At 42.4% G+C, this 15,421-nt stretch overlaps 3 protein-coding genes across 6 annotated transcripts in view; 1 reads left to right on the forward strand and 2 right to left on the reverse strand.

Moving 5' to 3' along the window:
- The window catches only part of si:dkey-17o15.2 (UAP56-interacting factor), a 4,157-nt gene extending 3,255 nt beyond the window's left edge, over window positions 1–902 (reverse strand). Inside the window, exons 1-3 of one of the 3 annotated variants that reach the window (XM_028426647.1) lie at window positions 708–902; window positions 416–550; window positions 170–336 (exon numbers count right to left, since the gene is read on the reverse strand). In XM_028426647.1, coding sequence (XP_028282448.1) covers window positions 170–336; window positions 416–550; window positions 708–780 — 375 coding nt within the window. In that variant the 5' untranslated portion in view covers window positions 781–902. The remainder of the gene's footprint in view (window positions 1–169; window positions 337–415; window positions 551–707) is intronic. The other 2 variants (XM_028426645.1, XM_028426646.1) reach the window with 2 other exon arrangements.
- On the forward strand, window positions 389–5,221 carry cpdp (CPD photolyase). 2 transcript variants are annotated; one of them, XM_028426643.1, is made up of 10 exons: window positions 389–462; window positions 1,370–1,704; window positions 1,796–1,944; window positions 2,288–2,470; window positions 2,634–2,792; window positions 3,783–3,981; window positions 4,096–4,248; window positions 4,358–4,479; window positions 4,574–4,733; window positions 4,834–5,221. In XM_028426643.1, exons 2-10 carry the CDS (start codon window positions 1,446–1,448, stop codon window positions 4,980–4,982), a joined length of 1,533 nt encoding a protein of 510 aa, XP_028282444.1. In that variant the 5' UTR covers window positions 389–462; window positions 1,370–1,445; the 3' UTR covers window positions 4,983–5,221. The 2 variants fall into 2 exon arrangements, with proteins under 2 accessions (XP_028282444.1, XP_028282443.1); XM_028426642.1 differs by lacking the exon at window positions 389–462 and adding an exon at window positions 917–1,136.
- A 4,638-nt stretch (window positions 5,222–9,859) lies between these two features.
- LOC114449680 (neuromedin-U receptor 1-like) lies at window positions 9,860–12,356 on the reverse strand. The gene is made up of 4 exons (XM_028427500.1): window positions 12,229–12,356; window positions 10,960–11,686; window positions 10,324–10,557; window positions 9,860–10,167 (listed from the first exon to the last, which is right to left on the reverse strand). The coding sequence occupies exons 2-4, from the start codon at window positions 11,645–11,647 to the stop codon at window positions 9,860–9,862; spliced, it is 1,230 nt and encodes a 409-aa protein (XP_028283301.1). The 5' UTR covers window positions 11,648–11,686; window positions 12,229–12,356.
- Between the last annotated feature and the right edge of the window lie 3,065 nt (window positions 12,357–15,421).

The raw sequence follows: 15,421 nt of genomic DNA on the forward strand, positions 1-15,421 counted from the left end.
CCTTAACATGTTTTGATTTCTGGTAAACATTATTATCCAGATATCATCACAAGCTCTTGAGCAAATGTCCATGAAATAGACAAGACCCCATTAGTGTATAAGGCCAGAATCTGAAGCCATTATCAGCAGTAAACAGACCTGTGCCTGCAGTGCAGGCTGTTCTCATTACCTGGTTGGTTCCTGCTCTATTGAGTGTCCCCCCGGCTCTTTTGAGTAGGGCAGCTGACCTCCTGGATGCCAGCCCTGTGATAACCCCTTGACCCCGTCGTCGACCCATTAGAGGAGGAACTCTTCGGTTTCTAAATTTAGGTACTCCTCCTCGGGACACGCCACCTCCTGGTAAGCATTATATCAGTGTCATTATGTGCAATGTGGTAGTTCATTTAAAAAACATCAACATAGAGACCGCACACACCTCTTGGAGCAGGTCCTGCCGTCCTCGGTGAAACCCCCTTTCCTTGGGTAAAACGGCCTTTCATCTTGACTCTGTTCACATTAGCCTGTCTCCTTTTGAACTGTTGCTCTCTTTTGTTCAAACGGATGATGTCATCTGTTAAAATATTGCATGAGTGATTATCAACTGTGGCGCCGGAGTGTTTACAGGACTGTTTCTCTAGCCGAGCTAGCAACATCCCACCAGCTAGCAGCTAGCATTAGCTAGTACTCTATTTTAATACCGTAGATAAAACAGCCGTTGAGGACCTTACCTAGTGACATGTCGACTTTATCGGGGACCGCAGACCTCTTCCCCCGAGCTGCTGTGAAATCACCTTTGTTCATAATTTAAACTACGACACACAGTAGCGGGTGCAAACAGATAAAGCAGCAGCAGGTAGCAGCCGTGCTAACCGTTCGTCCCGTTTTAGGTCTACGCTACAACACACAACCTCCCATGAACGTAAACAGCGCCGCGCAACACCTCAGAGGTGCATTATGGGACATGTAGTTCTATTTAATGAAAACACAACGTTACGAAACCTGAAATGCAGCGTGGTCAACTGGTTGTGTAAAGAGTGTCTGACTGGCTTTTACAACATCTGCTGTCTGACTGCCGTCGTTTGGTTTCCTAGTTTCTTATCAGCGTCAGTGTTCAGTTAAGGTTTTACTCTTTGTATGCTGCACTGCATCAGGAAGAGGTGTGTATTTGTATTTGCAGGTTTGAATGAAGAGCTTCCCCCGTGTCGTCGTGTTAGAAATTGGTTTAGTCACATTTTGTGTTGTGTTTGTGTTGTTAGTTGCTTTTTTTCATTCACGTCCCTCTGTATCGTTTATTTTTCAGTTCTGCTGTAACCTCTGTTTCATTTTCTCGAGTTAAAAAGTTTCTGGAGCTAAATGTGTTCTCACACTTTGTTATTGTGGCTTCCTGCAGCGCATCTTTTTATTTTGCATCAAGGCCCAGTCCAGTTCTCTTCCTCCTGAGCAGCTCAGTCACCAGTAAAACCACCATGTCTGCCAAAAAACGCAAGTCTGCTGTGTCTGCTGCACCTGGTAAAGAGCCCAGTGCCAAGCAGCAGAAGGTGGAGGAGGAGGAGAAGAAGGAGAGAGTGGAGGGCTGGCTGCTGAGCCTTGTGGAGAAGCAGAGGTCAGAGAAGAAGGAGATGAAATTCAATAACAACCGCCTGAATTTTATATCTGATACTGTCAAGATAAAGCAGGGCTCCGAGGGAGTCCTGTACTGGATGTTAAGGGACCACAGAGTACAAGGTAAACACCATACACTGCCATGACACACCTCTTCTGTTGTGCCTGCGTCGCTCCTCTAAGGAAACATGTGTATTTGCTGTTTATGTTTTAGACAACTGGGCACTGATCCACGCCCAGCAGCTTGCTGTGCAGGAGAACCTTCCTCTGCATGTCTGTGTCTGCATGGTGGTGCCAAAATCCAAGCTGTCCACTCTGAGGCATTACAGCTTCATGCTGAAGGGTCTGAAAGAAGTCGCCAAGGTATGAGCTTCATGATTTCTATAATCATTTAATGTATTTGACTGAAAAGAAAATTCATGACAGGGTGTCTGTGGTGATGTTACCACTCAAAATCACATAACACACAGAGTTGCACGATGAGTGTCCATCACATGGAATCTTATTACGTCGACCTATGATTTCAGTGGATCCTGCACCACAGTGGAAACACAGGCTAGCATTAGATGTGAGGTTGAAGGATTAGGGATAAAGGTACACAAGTCATGTGTGTAGTCATAAAATGTCATTTAATGTATGTGATCAGGTCACTTGAACAAATGGACAAGACAAGGATTAAATTTGCTTCCCTGTCTCTACCACACAGGAATGTGAACACTTGAACATTCAGTTCCACTTGCTGCATGGTGAAGCAGGGGACGTCCTCCCTGGCTTTGTGTCTGACCGTGGCCTTGGGGCTGTGGTGACGGACTTCTCCCCCCTCAGAGAGCCACTCCAGTGGTTGGAGGATGTCAAAAAGAGACTTCCAAAAGACATCCCCATCATACAGGTAAGTACTCCTTCTCATTCTCAGGGTGTGTTGATTTGTTTACTTTACATGACTTTTCTGTAATAAAGATAAAACAGTGACTAATCTCAATTTCATTGTATGTGTATGTGTCTTTATATATGCTGTCAGCATGTCCTCATGATGGCCTAATCTTCCTATATAGGTTGATGCCCATAATATTGTTCCCTGCTGGGTAGCATCACCTAAACTTGAGTACAGTGCCAGGACAATCAGAGGAAAAATCACTAAGCTTCTGCCGGAGTTCCTCACTGATTTTCCTCTGGTAGAGAAACACCCATGCACTGCTACAAGAACTGCCAAAGTAAGTGCTGCCATAGTGATGCTGCATCTTTTCACATTTATTTCACAGCTACAATAAGTTTGCACAAACATTGATTGAAAGGACAATTTTTCTGATGTCTTTATTGGATTGTTTTTTTAAATATAATATATAAAACAAAGCTGCTGCTGCTGAGCTCATTGTCAGACTGCTGCAAGAAACGTTAACTTTTAACCTCTCATCTTTATATATTGATGAGTTAATATAAACAGTGGACTTTTTTTGACTCGTTCAGAAGTTTTTTAACATTTTATTCCATGCATCTTTTATCAAAGCTGCAGCCAGGGGTGAGTGCTGCTGCAGTGTTATCTGGGACCACTGGCCTCTTTTCCCGAGCTGCTGTGAAAACACACTTAAAACTGCAACAAGCAATTCTAAGTGCAAACAGAAAACACTGCGGCAGCCAACAGCCGTGCCAGCTGTTCGACACAACCTCACAACAAAGCAGAAGGTGCTCTACACACCCCATAAAGACTAACATGAAGTTAATTTAAGGAAATACATTATGTCATGAAGCCTTAGCAGCAGTGTGGACATGTAACTGGTTGTACTGCGAGTGTCTCTGATTCGCCTTCTTATCCATTCACATAAAGAGAAAAGAAGCGGTTGTGGCAGAGTTTGGAGTCAGACTTCTGCTGGAAACCTTAACTTCTAACCTTCAGGTGTCTCCTCTGCACATTACATATTGATGAGTTAATATAAACAGTTGACTTTTTTTGACTTGTCCAAAAGTTGGATGTTTTCCTCCCTGCATTTTTTATTAAGACTGCAGGGGTGAGTGCTGCTGCAGTGTAGAGATTGATATGCCATTCACAGGTTGGAGCCTCTGATATTGTGAGCTCAGAACGTTCTCCATTGCTTTTGAAGTTGGCAGATCACTGTAACACCACAGTGTGTGTGTTGCAGCTCACCACTGTCAGCGTGTGACCTCTGTTGAGTTTTTCTCTGCTCTCTCTCTTCTTTACCTCACAGCTGGTGGACTGGGACGAAACCCTGGCCTCCCTGAAGGTTGACAAAACAGTAGGAGAGACCGAGTGGGCAAAACCTGGCACCAAAGCAGGGCTGGCCATGTTGGAGTCTTTCATCGATGTGCGCCTTAAAATTTTTGGCGCCCAGAGAAATGACCCAAATGCTCATGCTCTCAGCCAGCTTTCCCCATGGATCCGCTTTGGTCAGTAGTGTCATGAAGAGTGGGCATGAAAACAACACAGAATATTTGTAAAATTCTTCAGTGATTGTGTGTAAGGTCTTATAAACCCAGTTATCATCTCCTTCCTTCCATCAGGCCACATTTCAGCCCAGCGTGTGGCGCTGCAGGTTCGCCAAAGTGGGAAAAACGCAGCCGAGTCTGTCGCTCCCTTCATTGAGGAGCTGGTGGTGCGCAGGGAGCTGACTGACAACTTCTGCTTCTACAATAAGAAATATGACAGTGTAGAAGGTCAGTGGAGATCTCTTTAACATTACAGCCAGTTCACTCAGTCATTCAGACGAGGCGCCTCCTCACAGATCACAGTTTTAAAGGTAGTTGTATTACGCGTGGCTTCCAGGTGCGTCTGAGTGGGCTCGGAAAACTTTAAAAGATCACTCCGAAGATAAGAGGGCTTATCTCTACACACGTGAGCAGCTGGAGAAAGCAGAAACACATGACAAGTTGTGGAACGCAGCTCAGGTAACATAAACACATCAGGCCTCACTGCATCCTCTTTACACTCCTAAATTATTTAATTATATGTATTCATTAGCCCATGTTCTTACTGCATTAGTACCAGATGGTCAGTGAGGGGAAGATGCATGGTTTCCTGAGGATGTACTGGGCCAAGAAGATCCTGGAGTGGACGTCTTCTCCAGAGGAGGCGCTCTCCATTGCCCTGTACCTGAATGATCGCTATGAGCTAGACGGTCAGGACCCCAACGGCTTTGTCGGTAAGGACGTTGATGAAATTCGACTCGTGTTGCTCTGTAACTCAGCTCCGCTCTTTGTGTGTGTTCACGTCATTGTCCCTGCTGTGTTTCTGTCCTGTAGGTTGCATGTGGTCCATTTGTGGCATCCATGACCAGGGCTGGCCAGAGAGGCCTGTTTTTGGGAAAATCCGGTACATGAACTACAAAGGCTGCCTTCGGAAGTTTAATGTAGCCCAGTTTGAGAAACAGTACAGTCCAAAAAACCTTTGAAGCACCTTCGAAACCATATCACACGGAGCATTTTTACAGCTTTTCTATGAGTAAATAGTACATGTCTACTTTTTCTGTCCAAAGCAGCCACATATATTGGGGCCTGGATTGTTGCTTTGTTTGTTGAAGTTTGCAGGAACATGTTGTTTCTTGAGATTTTGTTATTTAACTCAAGATTTAATTTGTGGTTTTTGGTTTAAGTGCTGACTTTTTTACAACATGCCGCTTCTGTTATTTTGTAAACCTATTTTAGTTCAGAGTTTTTTTCAGTCTCATACTGTAAAGCCTGAAATAAAGGTGTTACTCTAACTGTCTGATCTTATCCCATAAGCCCACCCACAGTGTGTGAGACTTGTTTGCATTTGAATTTGACTCAGATTGCCTGCAAGCTACTGTGCTTGATACGGGGGGATTTTAGCATAATGTGAACACATACTGGTATGTTTTATACACACATTAAGGATTATGGCATCAAAGAATGGCTTAATTCAGATTAGAGACATGTATATGTTCCTTCATTTGAGATAAAAAAAATATATACTGTATTGACTTTCATCTGCACACATGTAATTAAAGAGAAACCGACCTCCTGTTCCAGCTTAATTACAAGCACCCTCAGTAGTGGATAGAAACAATCCCTATAGGTAAGAACGCGTTTAACACCAATCCGTAAATTAGAATATGAATTCTGGCCTGTGCTGTGGGCTCTTTTCTTGTGTTCTAAGGAGAGATAAATCTCCCAAGATTGTGCTTTCCCATGCTAATTAGCTGACTGCAGTATGTGGTTATAGGGAATAAGAATATTCCAGCCTGGTGTGTTACACACTTTAGTCCATGGTCCTCAGCACTTATATGGCTCGCTGTTCTAGATGAAAAGCCTCTTGATGTAAGAGGCTGCATGTCTGTGAGCCAGACGAACAAAAGGTTTATGTATGTATTATTATATTCTAACTGATCTGGTCTGCTAAGTGGCTGACAGATGATTACTGCTGTCTTATAGAAAAATGTGCAGCTGAACATTACACTTTGTTTTTAAACCACATCCATCACACAGTATTTCCGCTAAGCACAGTTAATGCAGCACTTGATTTGGAACCTATTAGCCTTTTCAAAAGAGCCTGTCGAGTCAAACACATCTGTAATCACAGCGCTAGTTACATTTAGCTGGTAGTATTTTTCCTTTTTTAGGCTCGCAGCATAATAATATTTGCTGAACACTAAGGTGATGCTGATTGTGTTCATTTTACAGGCCATTAAGTTTAGAGTTGTGTGAAACCCATCTTAGGAATACGCGCACAACATAGCTGGTACATTGGGTCATTTCAGGCTGTATCTCAAAACAAACCAAACCAAGTGTGGCCACAGTCAGAATTATTTCAGTCTTGATGAAGCAGGATTGCGCTCTCCTCCCTGTGAAGCTAAAAACATGGAGCTGAGCTGTTGGACTTTCTGTCCTTGGAGTTCTTTGCAGATGTGTGAGACATCCTAAGTAAAGATCAGAGTCGTGGACGTGTGGAGACTTCAGTCCTGGGATTTACCTGTCTTTTGAATCAGCTTGTGATTAAACTGAGTGTAGAAATAATCTCACTTACTAAGACTGGTATAAGAAGAAAATGAAAGCTGCTAGAGTTCAATCAATGTGCTGTTGATATTCTATTCCCTTTAATCTACCAACACATACGTCTCTAAATTACTTTTTTTTTTGCTTACACTCACATTTGCTGTAGTGTTGTAAGAACATTTTTGTGCGAGCTCGCTGCATTCATGTTGTATCTGAATAATGTGGCACAACCTTGACGTTCCGACACCTTTTTGGTGGAAGCAATTTGCTGTAAGAGGGAGAAAGAAGACCTTCAAATTATGCTTCTTTTTTTAAAGGGACCACGTTTCTCAGGCTGACACTTGCACTGAAATTTGTTACACATTTCTATTCATGCTATTTCTCAGTTATTTTCCATCCATTCTCTTCGCCCACAGGGTCACAAGAGAAGGAGGTGATAGTCTTATCAGGCTGGAAGGCTGATGAGTTCCAATTAACTTTAGCCTTTTTCCTTATATACAGTATATGTATGCTGCTTGGTGCTGGGCTGTAGTGGATTTATAGGGTTCTTTGCTGAAAATAACTTTGGCTGCTGCCGAGATAAAATTCATCATCTTTTTTTTATTTTTAGCAGCCTGGAGTCTATGTTCCACACTTACACAAGGGATAGGCATCAGAAAGATTAGTTCAACATTGTAATTATTGCTCATATATATGTTCTCTTTAAAGACCTTTACTGATGCAAAGTGTAACAGACACAGCATCATTTTGATGTTCTGGTTCAACTGCAGCCGGTGCCTTCATCGTTAGAGGCCTCGGTCAAGTCCAAAACATCTGTGAGTATTGACATCCTCTTATAAAAAAACATAAAATGCTAACAGACCATCTGGTGAGTCAGGTTAGAGGGGACTACACAGGAAATATTTTTTTTTGCAATTTTAATTTCTATGCTCCTCACTAAATTATAGTTGGTTTTCTGATCTTCGTCAATAACATGATCACTGTGTGGTGGCATCTGTTTCTCCCATTTTTTTCTCGCTGCTCTGTCTATTGACTTACCTAACCTCTTCTGACTTGCTGGCAGCACAGTGATCAATAACCAAAGTACAGGACAGGTTGAAAAATTCTTTGTCCTGATATTGGCTTCAGTGGATCAGACAGTGACCATTGCCTCAGATCACCCTACATCTGTATGTTGACATGTAAGTGAACTACATGACTACTGCTGCTTGAACTAAATGCAGACAACAAACCTGTAGTATGTGGATGCTGCAGCCCAGTGTGCTTTGGTCAAAAATAATGCATCTTTTTTTCAGCTGCTATTAATCCTAGAGGGACCTTTGAACTCCAGTGTGACCATCAACGTCAGTCCCCACCCTCAAACCCACTCAAACTAATCTGTCTTTTCTGCACCTACATCCTCTACATACATGTTTTCCATCATCCCTCCAGTGTCATAACAACACTGTATAAGCATTCTAACTCGTAGGTTGCTTTAATAGAGGCGATCTGTACGTTTACCACCACACTGAGGGTCAATTAAGTTTCTAAATTAAAACTTACAGTTCTCTACTTTTTATTATATTACATAAAATGCTTTTTCAGATTTATATGTAGGGTGAGTTTAATCAGATAAAATCCAGTACAGTGAGACCAAATGCTATTTTTTCCCCTCCTCCAACACCTGCTGAGCATCTCATGAACCTTTTTATTGTTTCCTATTCTGGGACTTGATGAGCTCCAGCTTGTAGGAGTGTTCATATCTGTAAAGGTAAAATAAAAGCATCATGCTTCTCTGGGCTGATTTGTGGTTTAATTTCACAGTGCCAACATTCAGCTCCACGGGTGCCCTTCGGTGAATGCCATTACTTTGGGTGATGCTGTGTTACTGTGTGTATCTGCGGAGTGTAAACAGTGTATTGTGTTATGGTGATGGAAGCTGCTGGTAGTTTGCCATTCATTAGTGCTGGCGTGGCACTCTGATAACGCTCTGTCATTACAGAGTGATTTGTCAGTATTCAACAGCTGGCTCATCGTTTGTCATCTGTCATGTCCTGTTTTTTCCCCTCATTTATTATTTCATTTTTTTTCCATATTATTGTCCCATTGACATCATCTTTCTCCTCATAATCATCATCTCTATGTGTGCAAATGAGTTTTTTCCCCTCTGCACTGCCTGTCACCCGAAGTTTGAGACATCCCAGCGGAAAGGTTGTTGTAGCGTTTGGCACGCCTCGTTACTCGTAACTCAGCCGGCACTGTAAATGTAATGTTTACACAGAAGACGTTTATGTCTCCAGGTTGCTCTATAGGAATCTGAACACAGAAACACAAGCAAAAGACTCATCACGCTCAGTTCTCTCTCTGAGTAACACCAGCCATAAGAACAGCAGGGTTGCTGTGCACAATTTCAAAGGTACATGCTGAGAGAAACAAACATGCTTTTGTTAAATAGCAGCATAATGCATGAAAAATATTTTCACATCCTACAAACACAATTCATATAACAAGCTAGAAATGATAAAGATTTGAAAAACACACGTGTAAGCCTGGCAGGTTGATATTATAGTATCATCATCATTTGAATGCTTACAAGGCACAAGACAAATCACACAATCCTATGCACACTCCACTGCTTCTTTGGATTGACTTTATATTTTTTAACCTCTGGTTCACCCATGGACGAATGCTGTTGCTTTTAAACACGAGCCTGTCACTCCTGGCTGTGAGTGCATATTTATGTTGGCACTATACAGCAGTAAATAGGCTAGCCTGGAAATGCTCTATGTCACGCTGGACACTATATACAGTAAATACATTCACAAACAGACATGATTTACATTTGAGGCAGCTGATGGGTTACATTTTACCTCCATGCATAAAAATGATGTTGTATCATTTATATGATAATTTCATTGTTCATCCAAACACTGACCTCATAATCTATTCCCTTCACCCAGTGTGTTGTTTCATTAGTTGTCTCTCTAAGTGGAACTTGAGGCTGACTTGTATTATTTTCTGCATGTTAATAGGACTTCCAGAAACAGAATGTGCAGCATGCAGATATGCTTTTTTTTTTTCTTTAAGTGCATCTATCAAGCCTGCTCACACAGTCCTGCCTGTCCTTCCTACAGTCTGACTGTCTCTGTCCCTCCTCGTACGTCTTAGAAGGTCATTTGAATGCATCTGCTCCTAAAATATACAAAAATGGGTTCAAAAAATAAAATGACAAACCAACAGAAAGTGTCTCATAGGATGGCATGAACGCTCTTCTCCCTGATTTGATGTATTTACATTTAATCTGTCTCTGGCTTACACTCTGGCTGTGAAGTCTCTTTTAATTCTCATTGTTTTGTGGCAGCTTCTCACTCAAGGTGCTCCGCTGGGTCATCTGTAAGCTGGAGCGCCCCCTCCAGCTTTTAGAATAGCATGTGACATGACTAAACATTTCTCTGAACCTGGTGGACATGAGGTTGTAGAGGATGGGGTTGACGGCGGAGCTCAGGTAGAAGCAGACTCCTGAGACGATGTGCACATGCGCGAAGATCTTTCTGTGCTTCTGGGACGACATGTTGATGTAGCTCCACACCAAGCGGTCCGTGTGGAAAGGAGCCCAGCAAAGGCCGAACACAACCACCAACACACCTGGACCAGACGGACCGACGGACATGTTAGAAGAATCAGAAACATGCAACACAGGGTGGTAACAAAAGATAACCCTGTTATGCTGTTCACCCCTAAAAGATCCACAGACCTACGTCTATGTTACAACTTGGTGAAATGTTGAGTTGAAATACCCACACAGCATTTTGGTGACTTGCACGTTGCGTTTGCTGAGCTTCTGCTGGTGGGACTTTGAAAGACTTTCAGGTCCGAAGCTGGCATTTGTATCTACCACGAGCATCACCCTCTCACTGCGCAGCCGCAAGCCGATGAGCAGGTAGAGGATGCTGATGATCAGCATGGGAAGCAGAAAGAAGGCCACAGTGGAGATCAGGATGATCAGGTTGTACATCCATACAGGCTTGACCACATCTGAGGATGGACAGAAACACAGGCTTCAGTAAGAATGGACCTCACTAAAAGGCTAAATTAGGCTGAAAAAATGTATTTCTGTTGTGTGAATATTTTAAATGGAAGTCTATGGGAATTGACTCAAGCTAGCCCACATAGAACTGCTTTTTTTAAATATTTTTTGCTAGATGAAAATAAGAGGCTAGGTTAGGCTAGGCTAGGCTAACCCAGAAGCATCATCCTGTTTCCCTCAAAAGAAGATTTTTTTGGAATATTGCAGAAAATCTCCAAAATGTTTGACCTGTTGCTTGTTGTACATTTAAATGAGTGAAATGTTCATGCTAGCTGAGATTAAAACATTTTTAAGCAACAGTAAAACCTATAAAATAAATATAAATAAATAAAATCTGTAGGCCTACTTACGGCACATAGCAGATTGTGGAAACTGTCGCCCAAACATCGGAGGCAGCACCACTATCCCCTGCAGAGTGGTGTTTGGCACAGCGCACAGCATGGACAGCCCCCACAGCATAAGGATGACCCTCTTGACATGAGCGCGCGTGGTCATGTGCTTGACCTTGAGGGGGTGCACCACTGCCACGTAGCGTTCCACACTGAGCGCCGTGACGTTGAGTATGGAAGCAAAGCAGACTGTCTCGAACAGAAAGGTTTTGAAGTAGCAGCCGCCCTCCCCGAGCAGGAAGGGGTAGTTCTGCCACATCTCATAAAGTTCTAGCGGCATGCCCAGCAGCAGCACCAGCAGGTCAGACACGGCCAGGCTCAGCAGGTAGTAGTTGGTGGGCGTCTGCATCACCCTGTAGCGTAATATGACTGCACAGGTCAGGGAATTTCCCAGGACTCCCACCATGAAGATGGTGAGGTAGGTGATACAGACGGGGAGGAACACAGGGGACGTAGATGGCCCCAGCATTTTGGCCAGATAATCCTTCTCAGTCACGCATATTTCATCCAGATCCTGTTGAGTGGCGTTAGCCAGCAACCAAGAGATGTTCATCCCACACACCACAGCAGCCTCGGGGCAGCCCGTGTCATTGAAAATTGAGGCATCAGTTGTGGAGAGAACTTCAAGAGAACAGTTCACCTGCAGCATCCTGGTGATAAGAGCGACGTTTCTTCAAGCTATTGACACCTAGCAGAAAACAAAGGAGAACAGGGGAAATGAAACGGGCTATGTCTTAAATTCATTTCAGCTTGTGGAAAAAGTAAAGGAGGTTACAATGATCTGGCTCAGGACTTTTACTAGAATATAAGAGTGCTGCTTTTATTCATAAATTACTTCAAATAAAAAAGTGTAATATTGTATTTTCTATCCAGCTCACACACAACCTAATGTTGTTACCTAAGCACCAGTGACTTCCATCTAAGGAAACTAACTGCTGACAATCATCATTGCTGACAAACACATGCTGACAAAAAAGTCATCTAATTAGATCAGTGAATAAATGAAATTAATGTTCCACACAAGTGTCATGTTCCCTTTGCTGCCTGTCATTATGATGGAAAAACCAGCTCTCTAATTCTCTTAAATATGTTAAATACACCCTCTTCTCCACACAAATGTGTGATCAGCTGAACAGACTCCCCATGCAGACACTTTTCTCAGTGGATCTGTATATCTACACATCAGTTATCAAGACTCCATGTGAGAAGAAGAAGAAGAAGAAAACACACCTGCAGTTTGTGGTCTTTATCCTCTTCTTATTTACCAGATGCACAAAATTTGAAGAAATGAAGCAGACGTGTCATCATCCTCATCATCAGAATCATCCTGGACTTTTTCCTGACCCTATATCTTGAGTGGTTTGGTGCTTTAGTGCGTCACAGCTGCCTTGACTTCCCGTATTTGATGGCTGGTGTTCACCCCACCTCTCTCTCCCTCTCTCTCTCTCTCTCTCTCTCTCTCTCTTGTTTCTCCACCATTAGCTACTTTTTTCATCTATCTCTTCCAATTAAACTTCTCTTCACACATCCACACCTACACACACATTTTTATTATCCTATACAGAGACTCCATTCCTTGTCATTCTCCATTCTATCACTTTTACCATTGAATGACCACATATTGCTTCTTTTGAAAATTACAGCTGAGATTGCTTTGACCCTGGAACCTGTGCTCAAACTGTGTGTATAGAAAGTATATAAACAATATATATATATATATATATATATATATATACTGGTGTGTGTTCCCATTTCATTTCTTTCTTTGCTATATTTCCATTCAGAGCTGCTCTGACAGTAGTTTATCTGAGTTTATCTGTGGATGAAAAAGACTTGCATACATATATCGACCATAGTTTAAAAGCTTTATTATTAGTATTTATCAGACATCTTCTTTATCTCTATCTTTTTTATTTTCTTACCAAGAGCCACCATCAGCCATAACTAACTACGAGTGGCTGTTTAACGTTAGTCCCATCTTTTTTAAAGTAAGTAAATCCCAACTACCCTTGAAGTGTGATTCAGGTTTCAGCTCGTAGTATTCACAGTGAATTCAGCTTTCACGCCTGCCTGGTTCTAGTGTCATTCCAAAAAGGCTGTTATTTGTTTTTTCCAGATTGATCACAAACAATGGAAAAAGTAGATCTTGCATAATATGCCCCCTTAAAGCAGCTTGTAAAAACAGTGTAACTACATAAATAATGCACGGAGCAGCTGAAAGTGAACAGCTGTAGTAGTGCAGTAGTAGTTAAATTATGCCAACAAACTGGCACAACTCCAGGAAAGGAGTAGCCTGTGTTTGTCTTCTGATCTCAGCAACTTGCAATCCTTTCACCCTGCATGCTGAATGATGATAACACAAACTACAGGTGATATCTACCATCTTTGTTCTGCTCATCACATCTGTATTCGTCACATTTGCAGTCCGAACGGCAGAGAACGAAAATCAATGTAAAAATATCTCCATGTGTGAACAAGAGGCTTTTATTGAATGTGACTCATGTTATTCAGCGCTTTGTCTTCATACATTAAATGCACAGAATGTGAACCATCAAGGGTTTTATGCTAACATCGGAAAGAAAGTACTTTAATCCTTAAAGCTTAGATGAGTATTTTTCCCTAGACTGCAAACCAAAAAAGGCTAATTAGGAATATTTCTGTGTGTGTGTGTGTGCAGGAAGAACTGAGGAAATATTTGATGTGCTGGAGATTGCGTTGCTAATACATCCTACACAGTACATTTAGAGGCAGGCAAGGACAGGAACAAGGAACTCTGTGGGCAATAAATCATCAGCAGGGCTTCTGTCAGAGGGTAGAAAATTCACACTTTTTTTTCCCAGCTGCACACCCTCATATAACTGTGTCTCTCCTCCCCTGCCCGTAACTCTGCCTCCCTCTGCGATTGTGTCTAATTCAATCACAGCTTTTAATTCCAATGCAGGGGGCTCCAATACTCCCCCGGCAGGAAGCTGACATGTTCTCATCGGTGACTCCATTTAGTCGAGCATTAATTGGGCTTATGTGTCAGGCTGGCTGAGACAAAAAGCACAGCATGACCTTATGTGGTAAAGGGTCATTTCACTCAAAAGTAGGAGGGTGTCTATGCATGCACACGGCTCTATTTGTCTTACAGCCTGTCTCTGCTGTGGTTGTGTTACTCTGGATAATCCACAGACCTCACTGGTTTTTTTGCTGGAAGTACTCTCAATTGGTGATGGAGTCATTTTTCTGTGCTTTGAAGTTCACAAACAAAATTCCACAGGTCTCTGATGTACTGAGTCACGGCTGAAATCTCAGAGACAGATTTGTCAAATACTGATCAAATAAAACCAAAACTAGAGTAGATTGATGATTCTGGATTCCCCTGATAACTGCTACAACAAAGGTGGTAAGTAACACTTGTGTGAGTGTGCATTTAAAAAAACAAGCTATAAAAATGGCAGAGAAGCTTGTTGGAGTATGAAGAAGCTGTTTTGTTACCCCAACGGTGTTGTTGTCAATCTGTCTCCTCCACAGTTCAATATTAATGCTGTTTCGCTGTGTTTGTTACTTCCTCTGTTTCCTCGGCTGCCCCACAGGCTGGTTGTTACACCAGGAGAAACATTTGCAGCTTTTCTGCTCATTTTATATTCAGCTTGAGGAAGGCATTCCCTTTGCGGTCATGGAACTGCAAACACAAACAGGTGGAACAAAACAGCTTTGTGATTCTGCGAGTGTTTGGTTACAACAGCAGCATGAACCATTCCTCATAGCAACAAGCTCGATCTATCTCCACTCTCGGTGAGACATTTTACCCTGAGAAGAATCAGGGCCTGTGCTCATATGTGAGCGACATTTCCTCCATCCACCACCACTATGTTCGCAGCATACGTGGAGGATATTCTGTCATGATGATCTGTATGCAGCTCTTCTTTGGGTGCGCCGGTGGAGTCAAGTCTCCAAAGCAGAAACAAACCCAGTCTGGTCTCAGGTTTGTGTTTTGTATCTGTTCTCTGTTAGGTTTTAATGGAATCCTGCTCCTGTCTTAACTGGCTCACAGATTTAACTGTAGTCGTAAAACAGTGACCTCTGAAACTGAGCGCTTCCTGCACATATTCCTACTCATGCAATTACAACACAGCTGCACTCAGGCTGAGTAAATGTGAAAATTTCTCAATCAGACCTGAATTGGTTTTTTTGCTGCATGCATTAAAATGAATTCTCTGGAAGCACATGTAAACTCACAGCGCCCTGTAAAAGAAGAATACAAATATCCTTTCCTTTATTTAGGCATAATTGAAAGTCTTTATACAAAGAGAGGCACCTTTTTACAGGAGTGAATGCAGCTTAAACAGATCTGACATTTAAGAGCACTCTCTCCACGTTTTTAATTGCATCTTCAGTATCTGCTAGCGTGCGTGTGTGTGTGTGGACGGCTCGAAGA

The sequence above is a fragment of the Parambassis ranga genome, chromosome 17 (assembly GCF_900634625.1).
Source record: "Parambassis ranga chromosome 17, fParRan2.1, whole genome shotgun sequence".
NCBI lineage: Eukaryota > Metazoa > Chordata > Actinopteri > Ambassidae > Parambassis > Parambassis ranga.